This window comes from Arachis stenosperma, chromosome 2 (assembly GCF_014773155.1).
Source record: "Arachis stenosperma cultivar V10309 chromosome 2, arast.V10309.gnm1.PFL2, whole genome shotgun sequence".
NCBI lineage: Eukaryota > Viridiplantae > Streptophyta > Magnoliopsida > Fabales > Fabaceae > Arachis > Arachis stenosperma.
In genome coordinates this window covers 62,195,401-62,222,174 of record NC_080378.1, presented here as the reverse complement: position 1 = coordinate 62,222,174, position 26,774 = coordinate 62,195,401, and the positions used below count along the sequence as shown (strand labels likewise).

Genomic DNA, 26,774 nt, shown 5'->3' with positions numbered 1-26,774 from the left:
TTATGGGGGTCTAAATTAATCAGCAAAGATAGTAATTATCAATCACGATGAGTTTGATAACTCAAGAGTTACCAATTAATCAACCAAAGCCAAAAGGAAAAATCTAAATTATTTATATAATAAATAGAAGAAAGCAATCATGAGTCTGAAATACCTCAAATTATATTAAATTAAGAAAATCATAACATGAATGGTCCATAAACAAGTAAAAGAATAAATAAAAAGAACATTGAACCTGTGATGAAGAAGATAAAAATATTCCTAAGTCCTTTAAGAGGAGTCCTAATCCTAATCCTAAGAGAGAGGAGAGAGCCTCTCTCTCTAAAAACTACATCTAAATCCTAAAACTATGTATGAATGTATGTTGTATGAAGTATATGATGAATGAATAGATTCTCCCACTTTATAGCCTCTAATCTGTGCTTTCTGGGCTGAAAACTGGGTCAGAAACAGCCAAGAAATTGCTGATTGCAAAATCTGGTACGTACAGGTCGCGGAAAAGTAACGTGGAAGCGTCGTCCAAGCGTTTGCGTGGATTGCAATTCGCAAATGCGACGTGGGCGCATCATTCACGCATTCGTGTCGCCTAACTTCGAGGCAGCTATTGCAAATTATATATCGTTGCAAAGCCCCGGATGTTAGCTTTCCAACGCAACTAAAGCCGCATCATTTGGACCTCTGTAGCTCAAGTTATGGTCGATTTAATACCAAGAGGTCAGGCTGGACAGCTTTAGCAATTCCTTCAGTTCCTTGTATTCCTTCCAGTTTTGCATGCTTCCTTTCCATCCTCTGAGCCATTCCTGCCCTGTAATCTCTGAAATCACTTAACACACATATCAAGGCATCGAATGGTAATAAGAGAGGATTAAACATAGCAAAATTAAGACCAAAGAATCATGTTTTCAATCATAGCACAGAATCAGGAAGGAAAATATAAAACATGCAAATCATATGAATAAGTGGGTAAAGAGTTGATAAAAACCACTCAATTGAGCATAAGATAAACCATAAAATAGTTGTTATCAACCTCCCTACACTTAAACATTAGCATGTCCTCATGCTAAGCTCAAGAGAAGCTATAAAGGGGTGAAGAGGAATGATAGAGAGTATGCAATGCAACCTATCTATATGAATGCAATTACATACAAAATGTTTCTACCTACTTGGTTAAAAGTAAATAAGTTCTCCAAGGCAAATATGAACCAAACTCCACTAATTCAAATCGTACAATAAAAATCAAGTAAACTTGTAAGAAGATAGCTCATGAAAGCAGGGAACATAGAATCAAGTATTGAACCCTCACTGGTAGTGTATATCACTCTAATCGCTCAAGTGTCAAGGGTCAATCACTCTACTCTTCCCTAATCGTGCTTTCTAAACTTTGTTCTTCATCTAACCAATCAACAAATATTTAGTATACCTATGCACACATCATGAGGTCTTTTCAAGGTTGTAATGGGGCCAAGGCAAGGGTGAGGATATATGTATGGCTAAGTGAGCTATAAAAGTGAATCCTTGATTAGTCTAAGATCTCACTTAACATACATACTTTATATAATTTCAAAGTTCGTTACCTAGCTACCCAAATTTTTTCCACTTTTGTATTACATGCTCATGTATCAAACTTATTTTTTAATTTTGTCCCATGTGCATTCATTCTTTTTATTTTGCATTTGGGGTAATATATATATATATATATATATATATATATATATATATATATATATATATATATATATATATATATATATATATATATATATATATATGTAACACCCTACCACACTAAGCTTTACGCTTAAGTCGTAAAACGAAGGTGGTGAGGTATTACGACCTCTAAAATAAAAATGAGTACATATAATAGCAGAAGAATTATAGTATGCTAGGAGCCTTGAAGAAAAGGGGGAAATAAAAATCGCACATAAAGGCGCTACGCTCAAGGAACGAGTTAGCCTACGTGCTAAGAAAACCATAACTATTTAACACAAGATAACAGAAGTGGGAATAGAGTGCCAAAGATACATAATATCAAGCTCCCAACTCAGCCTGCGAAGTCAAGACTGGCCGGAGAATATTTACACATATATACATATATATCCAAAACCCAAAAGTACATATATACAATCCTGCCTCTCCATAAACCTCTCTAAGAGGATCAAAAAGAATAAGTCATGCGGAGAGAAAGCTAAGTACATATAATACATCATATCATAACAAAATATCCCAGTAACCACTCCGCCTCAAGAGTCCAGACGCCTAACGAGATGCCTCTCGACCTGCATCTGAAAAACAACAACATAGTATGGAATGAGAACCGGAGGTTCTCAGTATGGTAAAGGTGCCCGCATAGTTAATATAAAAGGTATCGGGAAAGCCAGAGACATTCCTAAAACTTCGACCCTCAGAATCATTCTTAAGGAAAATAAACTAAACCAAAAGTTAGGTAAGCTATCTAAGGTATTCTAATTCTGAATCTAACTTTAACCTAATAATTCACGTTCTGTCTCCTCTAATCCTCCAAATCATTGGTGGAACAATCCTCTCTCCTCACACCTTCGTCAGGAGGAATTTCCCAAAAACATACACATACAATTCAAGCAAAGAAAACACAGATAGAGAAGCATTTATAGCAAGTAGAACAAGTAGCAGATAGTAGAATTTAACAGTTAAACAAACTAAAGCAATGCACACCAGACAAAGCAAACAAATGCATATGATGTATGCCTGTCCTATGGCTGATGAGTCTCATCTGTCGGTTATACAGCCAACCCGACAAGTCCTGGTAGTTAACCATTGGACAGTCCCTCTGTGCGTGCATCCCCAAGCTCAATAATATTCCATGGAGTCAAACTCCCAGTTCAAATATAATATTCCATGGAGTCACACTCCAAGCTCAATAGTATAGTATTCCATGGAGTTACACTCCAAGCTCAATAATATAGTATTCCATGGAGTTAAACTCCAAGCTCAATAATATTCAATATTCATATTTATATGCATGCACATGGGGGAATCCGGGGAGTTAAAGTGCCCGGTCACATCTTGCGACAGAGGGTCAACAAATAGTCTCAAATACACAAGCCACATAATAATCTCTTTCTTTTTAAAATACCACCTCAAATCAAACTCCAATTCTTAAAGAAATTTTGGCATTATCTCCTCTAAGACTCAAATTTCTGCCACCCTTCAAGGGTCCCAACTATCAAACCAAAGACCTCTCAGTCACTCAAATCATGTCCAGTAACAAATTATTTCATAATCAAACAAATACTAATATTAAATCTTTTTCCAAACCGACCAACTTCAACAACAAATTATTGACAACAGCTAAACCTCACATTTTATACCATATACACAATCCATCAATTATTCCTTCATTTCACTCCTATCTTAAGGTCTTCTGGCCTATGTTTTCACGTGACATTAAACATTAACTACAAGAAACCAAAACCATACCTTCGTACGGAATCAAAATATTCAAAGCTTCGGAGAAGCTTTCTGACTGAGCTATCGAAGAAGAAAATGTCCAGAATCGTCTATACCTCCTAAAATTTCCGTTGGCCAAACCCAAAGAAAAGATGAGCTATGTCACTGTCAATTTCCACTAATCAAAAATGGTGCCAACGTGTAGAAGAAGAGGTTACGAATACTCTTACCGGATTAGATTTTTGATTGGAGTTACGGATTGTAAGAAATCGAAACCGAACGTTTAACGGGACTTACGTTCTTTCGCTCCTCTCCTCTTGGTTACTCTTCTCTCTCGCCTCTCTTCTTATATATGCATACATATATATGGCGGCTCAGTATAATAATAATGAAGTAAATATTTAATTTCTTCAGTTGATACTATTATATATAGCTAATGATATAATAAAACTATAATAATACTCATACCTAGATATTATATATATGTGTATCCATATGAAATGGCTTTCCATTGAGTAAATGGTTGCCGCCTTACATATATATGCGTCCATGCATAATAGTAATAATAATTAGAATAATATACATATATACAATCGTAATGCATAATCAACACCGCCTTTTATTTTTTGTGCTTTATGATTAATAATAATAATAATAACAATAATAATAATAATAATACAGGAACGAACTTTAGTGAATAATAATAAGGTATATTATATATATATATAAACGAACGCATAGGTAATCAAATATTAATAATAATAATAATAATAATAATAATAATAACAATAATAATAATAATATGAATTTGATTAAATTAAAATTATTAGTTCGATTTCTGATAATTGGATAATTTTTTTTTTAAATAAGGAGATTTTAATTTTATAAAATAAATTATAACTTATTTATATTTATATTTTTAAAACTGAGGGTTGCTACATCCTATCCACCTTATAAAAATTTTCGTCCTCGAAAATTGATATAACATGGAAAAGATTCACGCTAACGTAACCTCCCTTCTTAAACATATCAAAGAAAAACAGAAAGATTTGACATGCTTTGTTTGTAAATCCAGGATATTCTTATGGCTTAAAAGTCTACGCAAAACGGAAGATGCAAGATAGACTCGATACAGAAAGGTTATAAGGCAGGTTGGTATTAGATCGACGGGTTTATCACTTCTAATACTCACTTCGTCTAGCTCTTAAGTTCTGCCGATTCTAATGGTTCCACCTTTCGTAATACAATCGAAACTGGTTCAGTCTCTAACACTAAATCTATCACAACTTACTTTTTCTCTCGCCACCTAACCGGTTATCAAACAGATATTTCTATCGGCCTAAATTCCTAGTCCATATCCAAGTTCAAAACTATCCAGCCTTTCCAGTCCTAAACTTCTCAGTTCGATTATGTAACCTAAACGAAAGCGGGGTCCTAGCTCTACACAGAACAAATCCATCCTACGCATTCGATATCATACTTACCTCGATCCTCTCGTGGCCAACTCGCATCTGCGGCTCTCCACGTGAACAATCCCTAGACATATGTCCCGGTGCTCCACATCGAAAACATTCCCAGTCCGTACCTGCGCGGCTCTTCTGGAGTGGTCTCACCAAAGCCTTCCTGTAGCTGTGTCCACTTCATGGAGCAATCCTCAGCGAGCTGGCTCTTCTTAACCAACTCAGTGAAATTTGTTAGCTTTTGTGGATACACGTAATTAAAGATATCTCTCCTTAGTCCTTTCTCATACTGAGCACACTTCCATTCTCATAATCAGCTGGATTTCCTTGACAAGTTTTTGAGAAACGGCACAGGTTGTCGAATTCACGGGTATAGTTGGCAACGGACATATCCTTTTGCTTCAGCTGCATTAACTCCAATTCCTTTGCAATGCGAAACGCATGCAAGAAATATCTCCCATAAAACTCTGTCTTGAATCCATGCCAAGAGACATCCGTTAACTCCACCTGCAAGGTTTGACACAATTCTTGCCACCAATTCTGAGCATCTCCTTCCAACATATGAGTCACTATCTCTACTGTACCTCAGGAACATGCTGAGTGTACAAAAACCTCTCCACTTCTCGAAACCACTGATCAGCCTCCAGGGCATTGGCGTTTCCGTTAAACCGAGGTGGACCACTCTTGAGGAAGTCAGTAAGGGTCATAGACCTATAGTATCGACTTACGTTACTTGTACTAGCACTAGGGTTTCCACCTGGACGTCCTTGCATTGGTTCAACCACGGGATTTCCTCTCTGAACACCTCGTTCGGATCCACGAGACGACATTTGGTCCCTGTTCACACCAAACAAGTGATATTAAGTTGATCAGTCTCAATATCGCAAGTTTAATGTTTCAAGTTCCAGATGCATGCTCATGAACATTTATGCCACATATCAATCAGATCCTAATAGCACATACACACACCCAGAGTATGCCCAGAAGCATAATCAGTCCATCCCTCAGGCTCTATAGGAACGAACTGCTCTGATACCATAATGTAACACCCTACCACACTAAGCTTTACGCTTAAGTCGTAAAACGAAGGTGGTGAGGTATTACGACCTCTAAAATAAAATGAGTACATATAATAGCAGAAGAATTATAGTATGCTAGGAGCCTTGAAGAAAAGGGGGAAATAAAAATCGCACAATAAAGGCGCTACGCTCAAGGAACGAGTTAGCCTACGTGCTAAGAAAACCATAACTATTTAACACAAGATAACAGAAGTGGGAATAGAGTGCCAAAGATACATAATATCAAGCTCCCAACTCAGCTGCGAAGTCAAGACTGGCCGGAGAATATTTACACATATACATATATATCCAAAACCCAAAAGTACATATATACAATCCTGCCTCTCCATAAACCTCTCTAAGAGGATCAAAAAGAATAAGTCATGCGGAGAGAAAGCTAAGTACATATATACATCATATCATAACAAAATATCCCAGTAACCACTCCGCCTCAAGAGTCCAGACGCCTAACGAGATGCCTCTCGACCTGCATCTGAAAAACACAACATAGTATGGAATGAGAACCGGAGGTTCTCAGTATGGTAAAGGTGCCCGCATAGTTAATTAAAAGGTCTCGGGAAAGCCAGAGACATTCCTAAACTTCGACCCTCAGAATCATTCTTAAGGAAAATAAACTAAACCAAAAGTTAGGTAAGCTATCTAAGGTATTCTAATTCTGAATCTAACTTTAACCTAATAATTCACGTTCTGTCTCCTCTAATCCTCCAAATCATTGGTGGAACAATCCTCTCTCCTCACACTTTCGTCAGGAGGAATTTCCCAAAAACATACACATACAATTCAAGCAAAGAAAACACAGATAGAGAAGCATTTATAGCAAGTAGAACAAGTAGCAGATAAGTAGAATTTAACAGTTAAACAAACTAAAGCAATGCACACTCAGACAAAGCAAACAAATGCATATGATGTATGCCTGTCCTATGGCTGATGAGTCTCATCTGTCGGTTATACAGCCAACCCGACAAGTCCTGGTAGTTAACCATGGACAGTCCCTCTGTGCGCGCATCCCCAAGCTCAATAATATTCCATGGAGTCAAACTCCCAGTTCAAATATAATATTCCATGGAGTCACACTCCAAGCTCAATAGTATAGTATTCCATGGAGTTACACTCCAAGCTCAATAATATAGTATTCCATGGAGTTAAACTCCAAGCTCAATAATTCAATATTATATTTATGCATACACATGGGGGAATCCGGGGAGTTAAAGTGCCCGGTCACATCTTGCGACAGAGGGTCAACAAATAGTCTCAAATACACAAGCCACATAATCTCTTTCTTTTTAAAATACCACCTCAAATCAAACTCCAATTCTTAAAGAAATTTTGGCATTATCTCCTCTAAGACTCAAATTTCTGCCACCCTTCAAGGGTCCCAACTATCAAACCAAAGACCTCTCAGTCACTCAAATCATGTCCAGTAACAAATTATTTCATAATCAAAAAATACTAATATTAAATCTTTTTCCAAACCGACCAACTTCAACAACAAATTATTGACAACAGCTAAACCTCACATTTTATACCATATACACAATCCATCAATTATTCCTTCATTTCACTCCTATCTTAAGGTCTTCTAGCCTATGTTTTCACGTGACATTAAACATTAACTACAAGAAACCAAAACCATACCTTCGTACGGAATCAAAATATTCAAAGCTTCGGAGAAGCTTTCTGACTGAGCTATCGAAGAAGAAAATGTCCAGAATCGTCTATACCTCCTAAAATTTCCGTTGGCCAAACCCAAAGAAAAGATGAGCTATGTCACTGTCAATTTCCACTAATCAAAAATGGTGCCAACGTGTAGAAGAAGAGGTTACGAATACTCTTACCGGATTAGATTTTTGATTGGAGTTACGGATTGTAAGAAATCGAAACCGAACGTTTAACGGGACTTACGTTCTTTCGCTCCTCCTCTTGGTTACTCTTCTCTCTCGCCTCTCATTCTTATATATGCATACATATATATGGCGGCTCAGTATAATAATAATGAAGTAAATATTATTTAATTTCTTCAGTTGATACTATTATATAGCTAATGATATAATAAAACTATAATAATACTCATACCTAGATATTATATATATGTGTATCCATATGAAATGGCTTTCCATTGAGTAAATGGTTGCCGCCTTACATATATATATGCGTCCATGCATAATAGTAATAATAATTAGAATAATATACATATATACAATCGTAATGCATAATCAACACCGCCTTTTATTTTTTGTGCTTTATGATTAATAATAATAATAATAACAATAATAATAATAATAATACAGGAACGAACTTTAGTGAATAATAATAAGGTATATTATATATATATATAAACGAACGCATAGGTAATCAAATATTAATAATAATAATAATAATAATAATAATAATAATAACAATAATAATAATAATATGAATTTGATTAAATTAAAATTATTAGTTCGATTTCTGATAATTGGATAATTTTTTTTTTAAATAAGGAGATTTTAATTTTATAAAATAAATTATAACTTATTTATATTTATATTTTTAAAACTGAGGGTTGCTACAATATATATATATATATATATATATATATATATATATATATATATATATTGTATCCCCTTATTTAATTACTTAATAAAAATTTTTTATTATTATTATTTTTTTATTTATTTTTTTCAATGAACATGGTAATTTAATTATTTTGATTTCACATGAGCATGCTTTCCAAATTTTTCAAATAACTTATTCAATTTAATTCCCTACTTTTTTTTATCATTCCATTGATGACAGGTCATCATATACCCATTTTTCAAGCTAATTTCACTTGTTTTATTAGTCTTTATGTACTTTCTTGCATCCTAAGTAAGTGATTTGGAATGAAAATGCATAACTTCTTTAAATCAAGCAACTACCATTAAATTGATGCTAAATCATGAGGTTTGAGCTAAAATTAATTGATTTTTAATGAATTATAAACCTTATGAGTTTAGAGATACTTTGATTGGTTGTTTTGGTTTCTTGTAGGTAAAGAAAAGAAGAAAAGAAGAAAAACGTGGCTTAAAGAAGTGTGGCCAAGAAATGAGAAGCGTGGTGCAACATAGAAGGAGGAGGCAAACATTGCCCTCCACAAGAGCACACTGCCCTCCAGGAGAGCAACATATTGAACCAAGCCTTGAAAAGCAACATTGCCCTGCCCACAACAAGGGCGGAGCACAATTTGATGCCAAGAACCAAAGGGAGCAAAAACTCTGCCCTGCCCTCCTCAAGAGCAATATCGGGCTTCATCCAAGAACAATTCAAAAGAAATTGCTTCCTAGTGCTTCCTATGGGTTTCGAACCCAAGGACAAAAAGGAAAGGAGTAGCGCTCAAGCACAATAAAAACAAGAAAAAATTGGCTTGCTTTCAATCTCCCAGGATCGAACACGGCACCATGAGGAAGCAAGGAATTAAGCATTACTTTGATGCCAAGAAAACCAAAGAAAAAGAAGCAGCGTATGCCTCCACCGAGTTTCGAACGTGGGACTTCACCTTTGGCATATTGCCCTGCCCTCCACAAGGGCAGGGCAGCATTTTGTGGTGCATGGCCAGCGCACAAGATTGGCACGCACAAAGGGAGTCTCGGCCAGCAGCAGCGCGCACGGGCAGCACTTGGCGCACCATGGCAACTCTGCCCTGCCCTCCACAAGGGCAGGGCAGCATCCTGATGCATCACGCACACCAAGCACGCACGCAATGAGCCGCACGCACCATTTCCTGCTCTGCCCTCCACAAGGGCAGGGCAGCCTCCTGGAAGCCACTTTCTCATGGGCTCAAAATTAGATTAAAAATCCAATTTAATTCATTTCTTCACCAAATTAAAAGCCCATCCAAATTCCAAAATCCAAGAATAGAAAGTGTATAAATAGGAGATAGTTTGATGTAATTAGAACCTTTCCTTTGGATTTTTGAATTTTCACATCTTGAGACTTGATTTTGAGAGCTTGGAACTGAGATTTTAGAGAATTGGGAAGGAAAATTGATCTCTCTTCTTCCTCGTTCTTGCTTGAGCAATTTTTACTTTTCTTGTTTGAGTCTTGGATGTGAAGAATTGAGGAATTTCTGTCTCAATCTCCATTTAAGATCTCTTTAATTTCCCTGCTGCATAATTGAGTTGAATCCAATTTCCTTTACTGCTTCATCTTTAACTTCTTGTTAATTGCTTTGTGAATTTGGATCTGGGAAGGCAATTGAGATCTAGACTTTGCTATCTAGTCTCTGGAGTCCTGAGATCCCATTTTCCTTTTGGTTCTTCTGTGAACCCCTGCTGCAATTTAATTTCCCTTTCTGTTTAAGATCTAACAGAACTCAAATCATCTCTTGCTTTGATAATTGTTGCAATTTAATTTCCCTCGCTTGAATCCTGAAATCCCAGTCCTCAAATCCCTTTTCATTACTGCAATTTATATTTCTTGTACTTTAAGTTACTGCAATTTACATTTCTTGCACTTTAAGTTTCAGTCATTTAATTTCTTGTTCTTTAAGATTCAGCTCTTTTACTTTCAGTTTTCTTTAATTTCTGCAATTCTTCCTTTCCCCTTTACATTTTCTGTCATTTACTTACTGTTAGATACAAAATCACTCAACCAAAACTTGATTTGCTTGACTAAATCAACCACTAAACTAAAATTGCTCAATCCTTCAATCCCTGTGGGATCGACTCACTCCCGTGAGTTTTATTACTTGATGGGACCCGGTACACTTGCCGGTGAGTTTTGTGTTGGATCGTTTTCCACACATCAAGTTTTTGGCGCCGTTGCCGGGGATTGAAATAGATTGACAATGATTAAGTGAAGTGGAGATCTAGATCTAGCACTTTTTCTTTCTTTTTAACTAACACACTAACTGTTTGAATTTTTGCTTAAACTAACTAAAACTTCATTCTAGCAATAGATTGAAGTTTCACTGGTTTTCTGGATCTGTGTGTCTCTTATTGTGTGTTTGTATGTCAGGTACAGGAAGAGCTTCCCCTATTCTCTCTGAAATTGACCAAAGAACTCTTCGAAGAATAAGAAGAGCTGAAAGAGGGAAGAACGTTATTGGAGAGGAAGAATCTGAGGAGGAATTCCAAGAAATGGAAGGAGATCCATCAAATCCCAATCAACCAGAAGGAGGGGCCAACAACAACCCACAACAAAGAAGAGTATTGGCTTCCTACACATTTGCAAATGCTAAACAATATGGGAGTAGCATTCTTACCCCTAATGTCAATGCAAACAACTTTGAACTAAAGCCACAACTCATCACATTGGTCCAAAACAACTGCTCTTTTGGAGGAGGGCCATTGGAGGACCCGAATCAACATTTATCTACCTTCTTGAGGATTTGCGATACTGTCAAAACCAATGGTGTGCCTCCTGACAGTTACAAGTTGCTGCTCTTTCCATTCTCTCTCAAGGATAAAGCCACTCAATGGCTAGAAACATTTCCAAAGGAAAGCATCAACACTTGGGATGATTTGGTGAGCAAGTTTCTTGCCAAATTTTATCCCCCTCAAAGGATCATAAGATTGAAGACTGAGGTGCAGACATTCACTCAAATGGAGGCTGAAAATTTATATGAAGCATGGGAAAGATATAAGGCACTGCTGAGGAAATGTCCACCAGAGATGTTCACTGAGTGGGACAAGCTGCAGAACTTCTATGAGGGACTTACTCTGAAGGCTCAAGAAGCACTTGATCATTCAGTTGGAGGCTCATTACAACTCATGAAAACTACAGAGGAAGCTTAAAATCTCATTGATATGGTGGCTAACAACCAATATTTCTTTGCTCACCAAAGGCAACGCCAACCATCACAAAGGAGAGGAGTAATGGAGTTGGAAGGAGTAGATTCAATCCTAGCTCAGAACAAAATGATACAGCAGCAAATTCAACAACAGTTTGAGCAGATGGCCAAGAGAATTGATAACCTTCAAGTTGCATCAGTGAGTGCCACAAGCCAACCATCAACTACTTGGGGGCAAAATGAAGAAATTCAAGAGGAGTAACAGCAAGAGCAAGTCCAATACATGCACAACCAAAATCCTGGAACAAATGAAGTCTATGGTGATACTTACAACCCCTCTTGGAAAAACCATCCCAACCTCAGATGGGGAGACAACCACAATCAAACTCAACAGCCATGGCAAAAGAACTCAAATCAAAACAATTGGAAAAGCACAAACCACAACAACCAGCCAAACACTAGCCAAAACACATACAGAAAACCATAAAATAATTACCCCAACTCTAACCATTATCCACCCAATAACCAACCAACTAACCAAAATACCTACCATCATCCATCAACACCCCAAAACCAACCAATCTCATAAGACTCTCAGAGGATTACTAATCTATAGCTGCTCATGGAGAAAATGATGAAGAACCAAGAATTGATAACAAAGAACCAAGAAGCTTCCATGAAGAGCCTAGAAAGGCAGATTGGACAAATCTCTAAGCAGATTTCTATAGAGAGACCTTCAAGCTCACTACTAAGTGATACCATTCCTAATCCAAAAGAAGAATGCAAAACTGTGCAATTAAGGAGTGGAAAGACATTGGTGGATGGCAACCAAGGAGCAACGAAGAAACTTATGGAGAGTGACAAAGAACCAACAGAGAAAGATGGAGCTAACAACAAGGACATAACAAGCAAGACTGTCCCAGAAAAGCTCACAGAAGAAAACAACCAACCAAAGAACTTAAAGAAGGGAAAGCAGATCATGGAAGAACCAAATCCAAAACAGCAGCAAGTGGAGAAGAGTCTTACACTTCCACTACCCTATCCACAGAGATTCCAAAAAGAAGCAAAGGATCAATATTTCCACAAATTCCTTGAGACTTTCAAGAAGCTGGAAATCAATATACCTTTGGCTGAGGCATTGGAGCAAATGCCTCTATATGCCAAGTTCTTAAAGGAGCTCATCAATAAGAAAAGAAGTTGGAATGAGAAGGAGACTGTAATGCTCAGTGAAGAGTGCAGTGCACTAATCAAAAAGGGGCTCCCTCCCAAGCTTGAAGATCCTGGAGGTTTCTTCCTACCTTGCACTATTGGAAGCCTATTCATCAACAAGGGGATGTGTGACTTAAGAGCAAGTATAAATCTAATTCCATCTTCTTTAGTGAAAAAGCTTGGCATAGGAGAGGTGAAACCAATACAGATGTCCTTGGAATTGGTGGACCAATCAGTGGTATATCCTAAGGGGTTGATTGAGAACCTTTTAGTTAAGGTTGACAAGTTCATCTTTCCGGCAGACTTTGTGATCCTAGATTCAGCAGAGAATGAGAATGACTCCATAATACTTGGTCGACCATTTTTGGCCACTGCTAGAGCCATTGTAGATATAGAGCAGGGAGAGCTAACCCTCAGGATGCATGAAGAGAGCATCACCTTGAAAGTGTTTCCAGAATCACAAAGTAATGAAGAAACAAGCAAGACAAGTGACTGTTGGTGCGCGAAATTGTGATCACTACAACTTCGCACAACTAACCAGCAAGTGCACTGGGTCGTCCAAGTAATACCTTACGCGAGTAAGGGTCGATCCCACGGAGATTGTTGGTATGAAGCAAGCTATGATCACCTTGTAAATCTCAGTCAGGCAGACTCAAATGGGTATAGTGATAAACGAATAAAGCATAAAGATAAAGATAGAGATACTTATGTATATCATTGGTAGGAACTTCAGACAAGCGTATGAAGATGCCTTCCCTTCCGTCTCTCTGCTTTCCTACTGTCTTCATCCAATCCTTCTTACTCCTTTCCATGGCAAGCTCGTGTAGGGTTTCACCATTGTCAGTGGCTACCTCCCATCCTCTCATTGAAAGCGATTGCATATGCCCTGTCACGGTCATAGCGGAATTCATCTGTCGGTTCTCAATCAGGCCGGAATAGAATCCAGTGATTCTTTTGCGTTTGTCACTAACGCCCCGCCCTCAGGAGTTTGAAGCACGTCACAGTCATTCAATCATTGAATCCTACTCAGAATACCACAGACAAGGTTAGACCTTCCGGATTCTCTTGAATGCCGCCATCAGTTCTCGCCTATACCACGAAGATTCCGATTAAAGAATCCAAGAGATATTCACTAGAGCCTCGAATGCTTGTAGAACAAGAGTGGTTGTCAGTCACTTTGTTCATGAGTGAGAATGATGATGAGTGTCAATCATCACCTTCATCAAGTTGAAGAACAAGTGATATCTTGGACAAAGAACAAGCGGAATTGAATGGAAGAACAATAGTAATTGAATTAATACTCGAGGTACAGCAGAGCTCCACACCTTAATCTATGGTGTGTAGAAACTCCACCGTTGAAAATACATAAGAACAAAAGTGATCATTGGTTTCGGCCCCAAAGAGGGAACCAGAAGAACCAAGATCTGATCTAAGAACTAGATGTCCGAAGATGAAAAATACAATAGTAAAAGGTCCTATATATAGAGAACTAGTAGCCTAGGGTGTACAAAGATGAGTAAATGACATAAAAATCCACTTCCGGGCCCACTTGGTGTGTGCTTGGGCTGAGCAATGAAGCATTTTCGTGTAGAGACTCTTCTTGGAGTTAAACGCCAGCTTTTATGCCAGTTTGGGCGTTTAACTCCCATTTTGGTGCCAGTTCCGGCGTTTAACGCTGGGAATTCTGAGGTGACTTTGAACGCCGGTTTGGGCCATCAAATCTTGGGCAAAGTATGGACTATCATATATTGCTGGAAAGCCCAGGATGTCTACTTTCCAACGCCGTTGAGAGCGCGCCAATTGGGCTTCTGTAGCTCCAGAAAATCCACTTCGAGTGCAGGGAGGTCAGAATCCAACAGCATCTGCAGTCCTTTTGAGTCTCTGGATCAGATTTTTGCTCAGATCCCTCAATTTCAGCCAGAAAATACCTGAAATCACAGAAAAACACACAAACTCATAGTAAAGTCCAGAAAGTGAATTTTAACTAAAAACTAATAAAAATATAATAAAAACTCAACTAAAACTACCAAAAACATACTAAAAATAATGCCAAAAAGCGTACAAATTATCCGCTCATCACAACACCAAACTTAAATTGTTGCTTGTCCTCAAGCAACTGAAAATCAAATAAGATAAAAAGAGAGAATATACTATAGACTCCAAATTATCAATGAAACTAAGCTCCAAATTAGATGAGCGGGACTAGTAGCTTTTTGCCTCCGAACAGTTTTGGCATCTCACTTTATCCTTTGAAATTCAGAATGATTGGCTTCTTTAGGAACTCCGAATCCAGATAGTGTTATTGATTCTCCTAGTTAAGTATGATGATTCTTGAACACAGCTACTTATTGAGTCTTGGCCGTGGCCCAAAGCACTCTGTCTTCCAGTATTACCACCGGATACATACATGCCACAGACACATAATTGGGTGAACCTTTTCAGATTGTGACTCAGCTTTGCTAAAGTCCCCAATTAGAGGTGTCCAGGGTTCTTAAGCACACTCTTATTGCCTTGGATCACAACTTTATTTCTTTCTTTTTCTTTCTTTTTCTCTTTCTCCCCCTTTTTTTTCGTTTTTCTCCTTCTTTTTCTCTTTTTTTTGTATTCACTGCTTTTTCTTGCTTCAAGAATCATTTTTATGATTTTTCAGATCCTCAGTAACATGTCTCCTTTTTCATCATTCTTTCAAGAGCCAACAATTTTAACATTCATGAACCACAAATTCAAAAGACATATGCACTGTTTAAGCATACATTCAGAAAACAACAAGTATTGTCACCACATCAAACTAATTAAGCTAGTTTTAAAGATGAATTTGAAATCCTGTACTTCTTGTTCTTTTGTGATAAAAACAGTTTTCATTTAAGAAAGGTGATGGATTCATATTCATAGCTTTAAGGCATAGACACTAAGACACTAATGATCATAAGACACGAACATAGATAAACATAAAGCACAATTTTGGAAAAACAAGAAAAATAAAGAACAAGGAGATTAAAGAACGGGTCCACCTTAGTGATGGCGGTTTGTTCTTCCTTTTGAAGATCCTATGGAGTGCTTGAGCTCCTCAATGTCTCTTCCTTGTCTTTGTTGCTCCTCTCTCATGATTCTTTGAGGAGGAGGATCTCTTGTTTGCTCCATTCTTTTTCTTAGTGATGGGCTTGAGGTCATGCCTTCTCAGTTGAACCGGCTTCCCTCTTGAATTTCTCTTCCATTGGGCGTCCTCTTCACAGATATCTATGAGGACTTGGTCCAACCTTTTGATCAAAGTTGACCCTTCTTCATGGCCATAACTTCATAGAAGTGGTCTTGATGCACCCTTGAGATGAATCTTCTCCATCTCCCATGACTCGGAGGTGAAAGCTTTTGCCTTCCCTTTCCTCTTTCTAGAGGTTTCTCCGGCCTTGGATGCCATAAATGGTTATGGAAAAACGAAAAGCAACGCTTTTACCACACCAAACTTAAAAGGTTTGCTCGTCCTCGAGCAAAAGAAGAAAGAAGAGAGTAAAAGAAGAAGAAATGAGGAAGAAGGGAAAGTGGTTTGAATTTGAAGGGTGAGGTTGGTGGGATTTTATGAAGGATGGATGTGAGTGGTGAAGAGGTATTGAGGTGATTGGTGAATGGGTGAAGAAGAATAGAGAGTGGTGGGGTTGGTGGGGGTCCTGTGGGGTCCACAGATCCTAAGGTGTCAAGGAAAAGTCATCCCTGCACCAAATGGCATTCAAAATCACGTTTTGAACCAATTCTGGCGTTAAACGCCGGGCTGGTGCCCATTTCTGGCGTTTAACGCCAGGTTCTTGCCCTTTCCTGGCGTTTAACGCCAGTCTGGTGCCCCTTTCTAGCGTTAAACGCCTAGAATGGTGCCAGACTGGGCGTTAAACGCCCAACTGCTAGCCTCACTGGCGTTTAAACGCCAGTGAGTTCTTCCTCCAGGGTGTGCTATTTTTCTTCCTGTTTTTCATTCTGTTTTTGCTTTTTTAATTGATTTTGTGACTTCTCATGATCATCAACTTACAAAAGACATAAAATAACAAAAGAAACTAGTTAATTATAAAACATTGGGTTGCCTCCCAACAAGCGCTTCTTTAATGTCATTAGCTTGACAGAGGACTCTCATGGAGCCTCACAGATACTCAGAGCCATGTTGGAACCTCCCAACACCAAACTTAGAGTTTGAATGTGGGGGTTCAACACCAAACTTAGAGTTTGGTTGTGGCCTCCCAACACCAAACTTAGAGTTTGACTGTGGGGGCTCTATTTGTCTCTGATTTGAGGGAAGCTCTTCAAGCTTCCTCTCCATGGTGACAGAGGGATATCCTTGAGCCTTAAACACATAGGATTCTTCATTCACTTGAATGATTAGTTCACCTCTATCAACATTAATCACAGCCTTTGCTGTGGCTAGGAAGGGTCTGCCAAGGATGATGGATTCATCCATGCACTTCCCAGTCTCTAGGACTATGAAATCAGTAGGGATGTAATGGTCTTCAACTTTTACCAAAACATTCTCTACAAGTCCATGAGCTTGTTTTCTTGAGTTGTCTGCCATCTCCAATGAGATTCTTGCAGCTTGTACCTCAAAGATCCCTAGCTTCTCCATTACAGAGAGAGGCATGAGGTTCACACTTGACCCTAAGTCACACAGGGCCTTGTTGAAGGTCATGGTGCCTATGGTACAAGGTATGAAAACTTCCCAGGATCTTGTCTCTTTTGAGGTAATTTCTTCCTAGACAAGTCATCCAGTTCTTTGGTGAGCAAGGGAGGTTCATCTTCCCAAGTCTCATTTCCAAATAACTTGTCATTTAGCTTCATGATTGCTCCAAGGTATTTAGCAACTTGCTCTTCAGTGACATACTCATCCTCTTCAGAGGAAGAATACTCATCAGAGCTCATGAAAGGTAGAAGTAAATCCAATGGAATCTCTATGGTCTCATTTTGAGCCTCAGATTCCCATGGTTCCTCATTGGGGAACTCAGAGGAGGTTGGTGCACGCCCATTGAGGTCTTCCTCAGTGGCGTCCACCTCCTCTCTTTCCTCTCCATATTCGGCCATGGTTATGGCTTTGCACTCTCCTTTTGGATTTTCTTCTGTATTACTTGGGAGAGTATTAGGAGGGAGTTCAGTAACTTTCTTGCTCAGCTGACCCACTTGTCCTTCCAAATTTCTGATGGAGGACCTTGTTTCATTCATGAAACTTTGAGTGGTTTTGATTAGATCAGAGACCATGGTTGCTAAGTCAGAGGTATTCTGCTTAGAACTCTCTGTCTGTTGCTGAGAAGATGATGGAAAAGGCTTGTTATTGCTAAACCTGTTTCTTCCACCATTATTGTTATTGAAACCTTGTTGAGGTCTCTCTTGATTCTTCCATGAGAAATTTGGGTGATTTCTCCATGAAGAATTATAGGTGTTTCCATAGGGTTCTCCTAGGTAATTCACCTCTTCCATTGAAGGGTTCTCAGGATCATAAGCTTCTTCCTCAGATGAAGCTTCCTTAGTACTGCCAGGTGCATTTTGCATTCCAGACAGACTTTGAGAAATCAAATTGACTTGTTGAGTCAATATCTTGTTCTGAGCCAGTATGGCATTCAGAGTGTCAATCTCAAGAACTCCTTTCTTCTGACTAGTCCCATTGTTCACAGGATTCCTTTCAGAAGTGTACATGAATTGGTTATTTGCAACCATTTCAATCAGCTCTTGAGCTTCTGCAGGCGTCTTCTTCAGATGAAGAGATCCTCCAGCAGAGCTATCCAAAGACATCTTGGATAGTTCAGAGAGACCATCATAGAAGATACCTATGATGCTCCATTCAGAAAGCATGTCTGAGGGACATCTTCTGATTAATTGTTTGTATCTTTCCCAAGCTTCATAGAGGGATTCTCCATCCTTCTGTCTGAAGGTTTGGACTTCCACTCTAAGCTTACTCCATTTTTGAGGTGGAAAGAACTTTGCCAAGAAGGCATTGACTAGCTTTTCCCAAGAGTCCAGGCTTTCTTTAGGTTGTGAGTCCAACCATGTCCTAGCTCTGTCTCTTACAGCAAAAGGGAATAGCATCAGTCTGTAGACCTCAGGGTCAACCCCATTAGTCTTGACTGTGTCACAGATTTGCAAGAACTCAGCTAAAAACTGATGAGGATCTTCCATTGGAAGTCCATGGAACTTGCAATTCTGTTGCATTAGAGAAACTAACTGAGGCTTAAGCTCAAAGTTGTTTGCTCCAATGGCAGGGATAGAGATGCTTCTCCCATAGAAATTGGGAGTAGGTGCAGTAAAGTCACCCAGCACCTTCCTTGCATTGTTGGCATTGTTGTTGTTTTCGGCTGCCATGGGTTCTTCTTCCTTGAAGAATTCGGTCAGGTCCTCAACAGAGAGTTGAGTCTTAGCTTCTCTTAGCTTTCGCTTCAAGGTCCTTTCAGGTTCAGGGTCAGCTTCAACAAGAATGCCTTTGTCTTTGTTCCTGCTCATATGAAAGAGAAGAGAACAAGAAAATATGGAATCCTCTATGTCACAGTATAAAGATTCCTTGAGGTGTCAGAGGAAGAAGAGAAATAGAAGACAGAAGTAGAAAATTCAAACTTATCAAAGAAGATGGAGTTCGAATTTTGCATTAAGGGATAGTGTTAGTCCATAAACAGAAGGATGTGAGAAGAAGGGAAGTAATTTTCGAAAATTAAGTAAAAGATGTTGAAAAATTTTTGAAAAACACTAATTGATTTTCGAAAATAAGAGTGGGAAAGAAATCAAGTGATTTTTGAAAAAGATTTTGAAATTAGAAGTTAAAAAGATTTGATTGAAAACTATTTTGAAAAAGATGTGATTAAAAAAATGTGATTGAGAAAATATGATTTGAAAACAATTTTAAAAGATATGATTTGAAAACAATTTGAAAAGATATGATTTTAAAAATTAATGACTTGCCTAACAAGAAAAGATATGATTCAAACATAAAACCTTCCTCAACAGAAAAGGCAAAAAATGTTCAATCAAATCATTAATTGTTAGTAAGTATCTTTGAAAAAGGAAAGAAATTGATTTTGAAAAAGATTTGATTGAAAAGATTTGATTTGAAAAAGATTTGATTTTGAAAAACTTTGAAAACTTGAAAAAAATTTGATTTGAAAACAAAATCTTCCCCCTTGTGCCATCCTGGCGTTAAACGCCCAGAATGTGCACATTCTGGCGTTTAACGCCCAAACTACTACCCTTTTGGGCGTTAAACGCCCAGCCAGGCACCCTGGCTGGCGTTTAAACGCCAGTCTGTCTTCTTCACTGGGCATTTTTGAATGCCCAGCTTTTTTTGTGTGATTCCTCTGCAGTATGTTCTGAATCTTCAATTCCCTGTATTATTGACTTGAAAAGACACAAATTAAAAATATTTTTGGATTTTTAATAATGAGGAATAATCAAAATGCAACTAAAATCAAATAACAATGCATGCAAGACACCAAACTTAGCAGTTTGTATATATGAGAAACAACAAAACGCTCAAGTCAATAGAATTCAAAGATCAAAACAAGGAAATCATCAAGAACAACTTGAAGATTAATGAAGACACATGCATGAATGCAATAAGAACAGAAACATGCAATTGATACTAAACTTAAGATGAGCCTCTAGACTCAAACAAGACATATTTTTGGATTTTATGATTTTGTAATTTTTTTGTGCTTTTTCGAAAATTAAGTGAAAAGGAAAATAAAGGTATCAAAATTCTTAATGAGAATTCCAGGAATCATGCAATGTTAGTCTAAAGCTTTAGTCTAGAGGAATTAGACATAGCTAGCTAAGCTTCAGCAGGACATTGCATTCAAGAGCTAAATTGATGATGATCAATCAGCTTTGGTGATGATAAGAACATCACTTTGAAACACTAGAATTCATTCTTAAGAACTCTGAAGAAAAATAATACCTAATCTAAGCAACAAGATGAACCGTCAGTTGTCCATACACAAACAATCCCCGGCAACGGCGCCAAAAACTTGGTGCGCGAAATTGTGATCACTACAACTTCGCACAACTAACCAGCAAGTGCACTGGGTCGTCCAAGTAATACCTTACGCGAGTAAGGGTCGATCCCACGGAGATTGTTGGTATGAAGCAAGCTATGGTCACCTTGTAAATCTCAGTCAGGCAGACTCAAATGGGTATAGTGATAAACGAATAAAGCATAAAGATAAAGATAGAGATACTTATGTATATCATTGGTAGGAACTTCAGACAAGCGTATGAAGATGCCTTCCCTTCCGTCTCTCTGCTTTCCTACTGTCTTCATCCAATCCTTCTTACTCCTTTCCATGGCAAGCTCGTGTAGGGTTTCACCATTGTCAGTGGCTACCTCCCATCCTCTCATTGAAAGCGATTGCATATGCCCTGTCACGGTCATAGCGGAATTCATCTGTCGGTTCTCAATCAGGCCGGAATAGAATCCAGTGATTCTTTTGCGTTTGTCACTAACGCCCCGCCCTCACACTACAAAAAAGGGGGTTAAAACGGCGGTTATTTTGGGGAATTACGGCGGTTAGAACCGCCATTATTACCAAAAATGGCGCCCCCAAGAAACGCCGTTATTCTGGGCGCCATTCTGGTTATTACGGCGGTTTTCAGAAAACCGCCACAATTACCTTAGGATAATACGGCGGTTCTCTGAGGGTTAAAATGGCGGTTTGTAACCGCCATTATTTCCGTATAAAATGGCGGTTTTTAAACAACCGCCGTTTTTACCAGGATGTTGTGACATCTCTTCCGTTTAAAATGGCGGTTAGAAACCGCCGTTTTTTCCATGATAACCGCCATTTTTACCATGTTATAATGGCATCTTGTGTGTTTAAAATGGCAGTTTCTAACCGCCGTTTTTTCCAAAATATAATGGCATCATTTTCATTTAAAATGGCAGTTTTTAACCGCCGTTTCTACCAGCGTATAATGGCATCGTTTTCATTTAAAACGGGGGTTTCTATCCGCCGTTTGTACCTAATTATGATGGCAATTTTATACTTTTTAAAATAAGATTGAAACCACTAATTTAAAGTGATATTTTCAAAACTCACTTAAAAATCTCATAATAACCAAAAGGTATAGCCATAAATCAAACATCATAAGATGATTTTTAATTCATACATGATCTAAAAGTCATAATCCAAGTTATAATTGAAATGTCATAATCCAAAAAACAAATTATCAAAATAATCCTTAACAAGCATTGACTAATTCTGACTTATAATTGTCTTAACATATAATCCTTAATATACGTCTTAACATATCAAGCAAGGTCATACTTCCTTGTTGCTTGCTCCAGAAGACCTACTTCCTAACTCTTTTGGTGATGGAATCTCACTCTCCTGATCCAATCCCTACAACAAAAATATAATTATTATGAGCACAAGAAATACAAGAAAAAGGCATATATTAATAATAAGTGGATAATTATGAATTTGAATTCATCTAAAAAATACATATAAAATGTTACTAATAATACTACTAGTGCTAGTTGTTAATTAGCTTTCCCATGTGCTTGTTAACCATAGCAGCGACAAAGAATGAAGCCTTAAGATCTTTCTATTCACTGATGTATAGAATCATTTTCAAACAAAGCAATAACAGCAATAACAACCCTTAGTCAACAACCAGCAATAACACATGCTCATGCTCACCTATTACCATTAGCTGCTTCCTACTTATGCCTATATACCACAAAAATTGATAAATCTTTTTTTTTTCACTTTTTGTTAATCAATTATAATTTAGAAGAAAATCAGAACGGGAAGTCAAAATCTGTATTCATGAACAGTTTACAATTATTTCACTCAAAAGTACATTCAAAATAATAAAGAAACAGTATATAGGATACTAGCGCTTGCAAAATATGAATGTACCTGTGAAACTTGTTGAGTAGGGAACATTCCAGCCAATTGTATTGGAATTCTACCTCCTTCCTTAGAAGCAATATAGGATACTAGCGCTTGCAATTGCGCTTTAACAGTATCAAACTCCTCTTGCACATTTAGACCACAAGTAGATGATGTGCCAACATCATTTGAAGAATCTAAATTCATTTGACTAATCCTTGTGGTGTTGTTCTTGAAAGCAATTGTTGGAACAGCTCCCATACCTAAACCTCGAACACGGCCAGGGTGCTCTTTCCCAAAAACTACTCCAAGAGCATCAAGAGGAGAATTAACAGTTAATTCCATCGGTTGTTGGCTGCTATGTGCTTCAATCTTCTCCTACATATATAAAAAGAAAGAGAAAGAATAAAAAAATAGTATTATCTTATAAAAAGGAAAGAAAAAGAAATACAAACAAGTTACTTATTGGACTTTAGTCTTACCGCTATTTCTTTAGCCTTTTCATTAACATAACTTCCATCTATTTTCTTGTGAGTGATGTCCCACATTTAAACTCTATTAACTTCTTTTCCTGTCTCTTCCGTCTAAAATTTAAGAAAAGTAGAAAGACTTGATAAACAAATGGCAGCCTAATAACTTAGATTAGATATGCAGAAAATTAAGAGATGATGCATGCATTATATTTGAGATAGATTAGATATGCATGCATTAATTGATTACCAATTCAGCCCTTCTTCTTGCAATTGATTTAGCACCTGAAGTATGAGGAATTATTTGTTTTTGCCGAATTTCTTGATTCCTCTTACAAAGTTTCTGCAAGTTGAATTTGGACACACATAAGAATAGGGTAAAAATGTGCACTAACCACAGCAATATTCCTCTTACTAAATTCTGTAAATTTATAGCAATATTCACTTCTGCATGTTAACCGCAAGAACCATCATCTTTCAAAACTGACTTAAATAGGATAAAAATGTGCATTAACCACAGCAATTTAGGACTAAAATAAACAGAGAATGCACCACTATTTAAGACTGTCCCGCAGCCAGAAATCAACATTACTCTTCAACAACATTGACTACTTCATATTCAATTATATATATTCAACAGCATTAACTAGGAGAGTAAGTACTTACCTGAGTTTCAGGCTTCAAACGATATTCTACGAATAAAGCCCATTGATCAGGAGCAATATCTTCTGGTGCATTATTTATGATCTCGGTTTTACTCAACCTCGGATCATAAAAATCATTCCAAAGCTTTATCCTATGTTCCCTCCATTTTTTGCCAAGCGATTGGAGCAAAAATCGTTTGGCCAAGTTATCACTCACTTTGAAGCAAAATCGAGCCTTCAATATTATAACAAAGAATATATATTATAACCGGCAAATATAACTAAATAATGGCAAAGAAATAAGCTTTAGAGTTTGAGTAATCTTCTTACTAGGAAAAAAATATTCCATTGATTTTCAAAAAAGCTTGTTGGAATGTCTGACCACTTGTCAAAACTAATTGGAAATGCAACACAATCAGTGGCCAATTGCCCACAAACTCCTGCAAGGAGTCCAGCTGCTTCTCCTATTGCTGCATAATCTTTATCAAAATTGACAACTATGCGCAAACCTTCTGGCAAATTATGCACATCCTTCACTAATAAATGAAGACGTGTACTATCTCCGTATTCATCTAAAATAGACAAACGAGTATAAATAAATGAGTATCAGACCAGACCAGAAAAGCTATAACAGTGAACTGTATCAATCACTTAAATTATTATTTTCTTGTCAATTACTCATATATACTTTATGAGGTAGTTCTTTTGGGATTCTAGACCAGCATATGAGGTAGTAATAGAACGAACAGAATCACAACTAAACATATATATGCAGTCTTCCTGTCACAAGATACACAGTTATGTACACTCTATGTATTCAAATTTTCTTCTTTAAATATTCTATGTGAAGTTTTCAAACATAGGTGCTTAACAAAGAAAACATATACAGGAGAAGGATTATGGGAAACAAAAAGAATAGATTCATGAAGAAACAAAATAAAAAAATAAAATACATTATAAAAATAAAGGAAAACTTCATGAAGAAACTTAAGTAACCATGAATAAAATTCAACTCCTATGGCATAGCCATACAGCACAATATCAATGAAAATGTAATTTAATTTATAGTTAATAAAACATCTATACATACCTATGGCATCAACAGTCCAATAATGTTTAGATTCACGTCCACGTTTACGTTTAGGTTCGGATGGATGCTCAGATATAGTTGCAGCAACTGATGATGGCTCAGAAGAATTTGAAGCTGCCGACTTGTCCCGGGAGGAACTTGCAGCTGCTGCCGACTTGTCTTTAGAGGAACTTGAAGCTGCCGACTTGTCCCGAAAGGAACTTGCAGCTGCTGCCGACTTGTCCCGAGAGAAACTTGCAGCTGCTGACTTATCCCGGGAGGAATTTGAAGCTGCCGACTTGTCCCGAGAGGAATTTGCAGCTGCTGCAGACTTGACTTGTGATGTATTTGCAGCTGCTGTGGACTTGTCTTGTGAAGAATTTGCAACTGCGGCTGCTGCTTTAAGTAGATTCTTGTACCTCTTTTGCTTTGGCATTCTTGTCAAGAATTCCTGTTCCAAACACACCAAATTAAAATTTGGTTTAGTTACAAATATATGTCACGCCAGCTAATAATTAATTATTTAATTATTATGGGACATATATACCTTTAATTTATATTAAGACTCATAAGAAAGAGTAAGAAGACATGTTAACATCCTAAACCTAAATCTTGTTTTGGATTAAACAAGAGATAAAACCTATAGTTAGATATATAACTTTGGTTGTACAAATAAGATTTCAGTTCATATAGTTAGATTGTGGTTAAATTAAACCTAAATAAGTCCTTTCATTCAGTTTTATCATAACTCCTCAAACACTGATTTAGAATCAACCAAAATCCTCAAACAACTAACTAACCGAATAAGATTAGGTGTGAAAAAAAAATAGCAAATACCCAAAGAATAACAAAATAAATAAATGAAGAGAAAAAATAAACAAAATCTAATCTAAAAAGGTGCTATATATATCAATGTCATTTAAAAAGGCTTAATTCAAAGCTCAGAGAATCTCAGATATCATAACAAGGTGAACGGTTTAGCCTTGAAAAAATAAATCTAGTAATAAAACTAAAAACTCAAGAGAAACAAAAATCTGAATGAACAAATTAAACAAAACCCGAAAACAATTCCACAATGATATAATATTATATCAAATTTCCAGAATCTGAAGAGTAGGAGAAGAGTTTAACATAGATAACAATAAGAATTAAACATGCATAATGAAAACATATCATAGTCCATAGATTTGTTAAATAAATTTACCTGCTAACTAATGATTTGAGTGAGATGTATATGTATGGTGATGTTGTGTTCTGAATGTGGTGTGTTTTGGATGCAAATTGATAAAGTCAATTTAACCACTAATTTTAATATACACCAAGCATTTCTGTACATGCATACCAGTACTAGGTCCCCAAGTTTTAAATCAATATAAAATTATTTTATATTAACCGTACATCAAAATTAAATTCTAAAACAAATAGTTTGTTAAAATTTTATACAAAATTACTAAAAAATCTAACTTTAATGGAGAAATAGTACTACCTAATAAACAATCTTCCTTCAACTTCTTCAAACATAAAGATTCTGAATCCACTTGTGAAGGGTATCTTCTTCCCTTGCCACTCTGCACAGAAATGCATGGGGGAAATATTCTTTAACCACATATGACTTTTGTTTTTCTCAAATATTATTTTATCGAGTTTTATACTCTATTCCTATGACAAATTAATGGATAGTGGACCATCTTAATATAGCAGGAGAAAATAACACTAAGAGTCCCTATACATAAATATTTTTTTTAGATAAATAATAGTTGGAAATAAAATAATTAATAAGTATAGATAAAATGTGAATTATAACTAAATGAAAACTTAAATAT

General features: G+C 37.0%; 1 protein-coding gene and 1 non-coding gene across 2 annotated transcripts; one reads left to right on the top strand and one right to left on the bottom strand.

Annotated features, from left to right (window-relative positions):
* Positions 1-5,159: 5,159 nt before the first annotated feature.
* Positions 5,160-25,387, bottom strand: LOC130962931 (uncharacterized). Its single transcript, XM_057889087.1, has 9 exons — positions 24,973-25,387; positions 24,213-24,454; positions 23,905-24,117; positions 23,489-23,581; positions 22,796-23,146; positions 22,199-22,273; positions 22,041-22,045; positions 5,471-5,723; positions 5,160-5,393 (listed from the first exon to the last, which is right to left on the bottom strand). The coding sequence occupies exons 1-9, from the start codon at positions 25,385-25,387 to the stop codon at positions 5,160-5,162; spliced, it is 1,881 nt and encodes a 626-aa protein (XP_057745070.1).
* Positions 18,738-18,845, top strand: LOC130964441 (small nucleolar RNA R71). Its single transcript, XR_009080536.1, has one exon. It is a non-coding gene; the product is annotated as a small nucleolar RNA R71 (small nucleolar RNA).
* Positions 25,388-26,774: the final 1,387 nt, after the last annotated feature.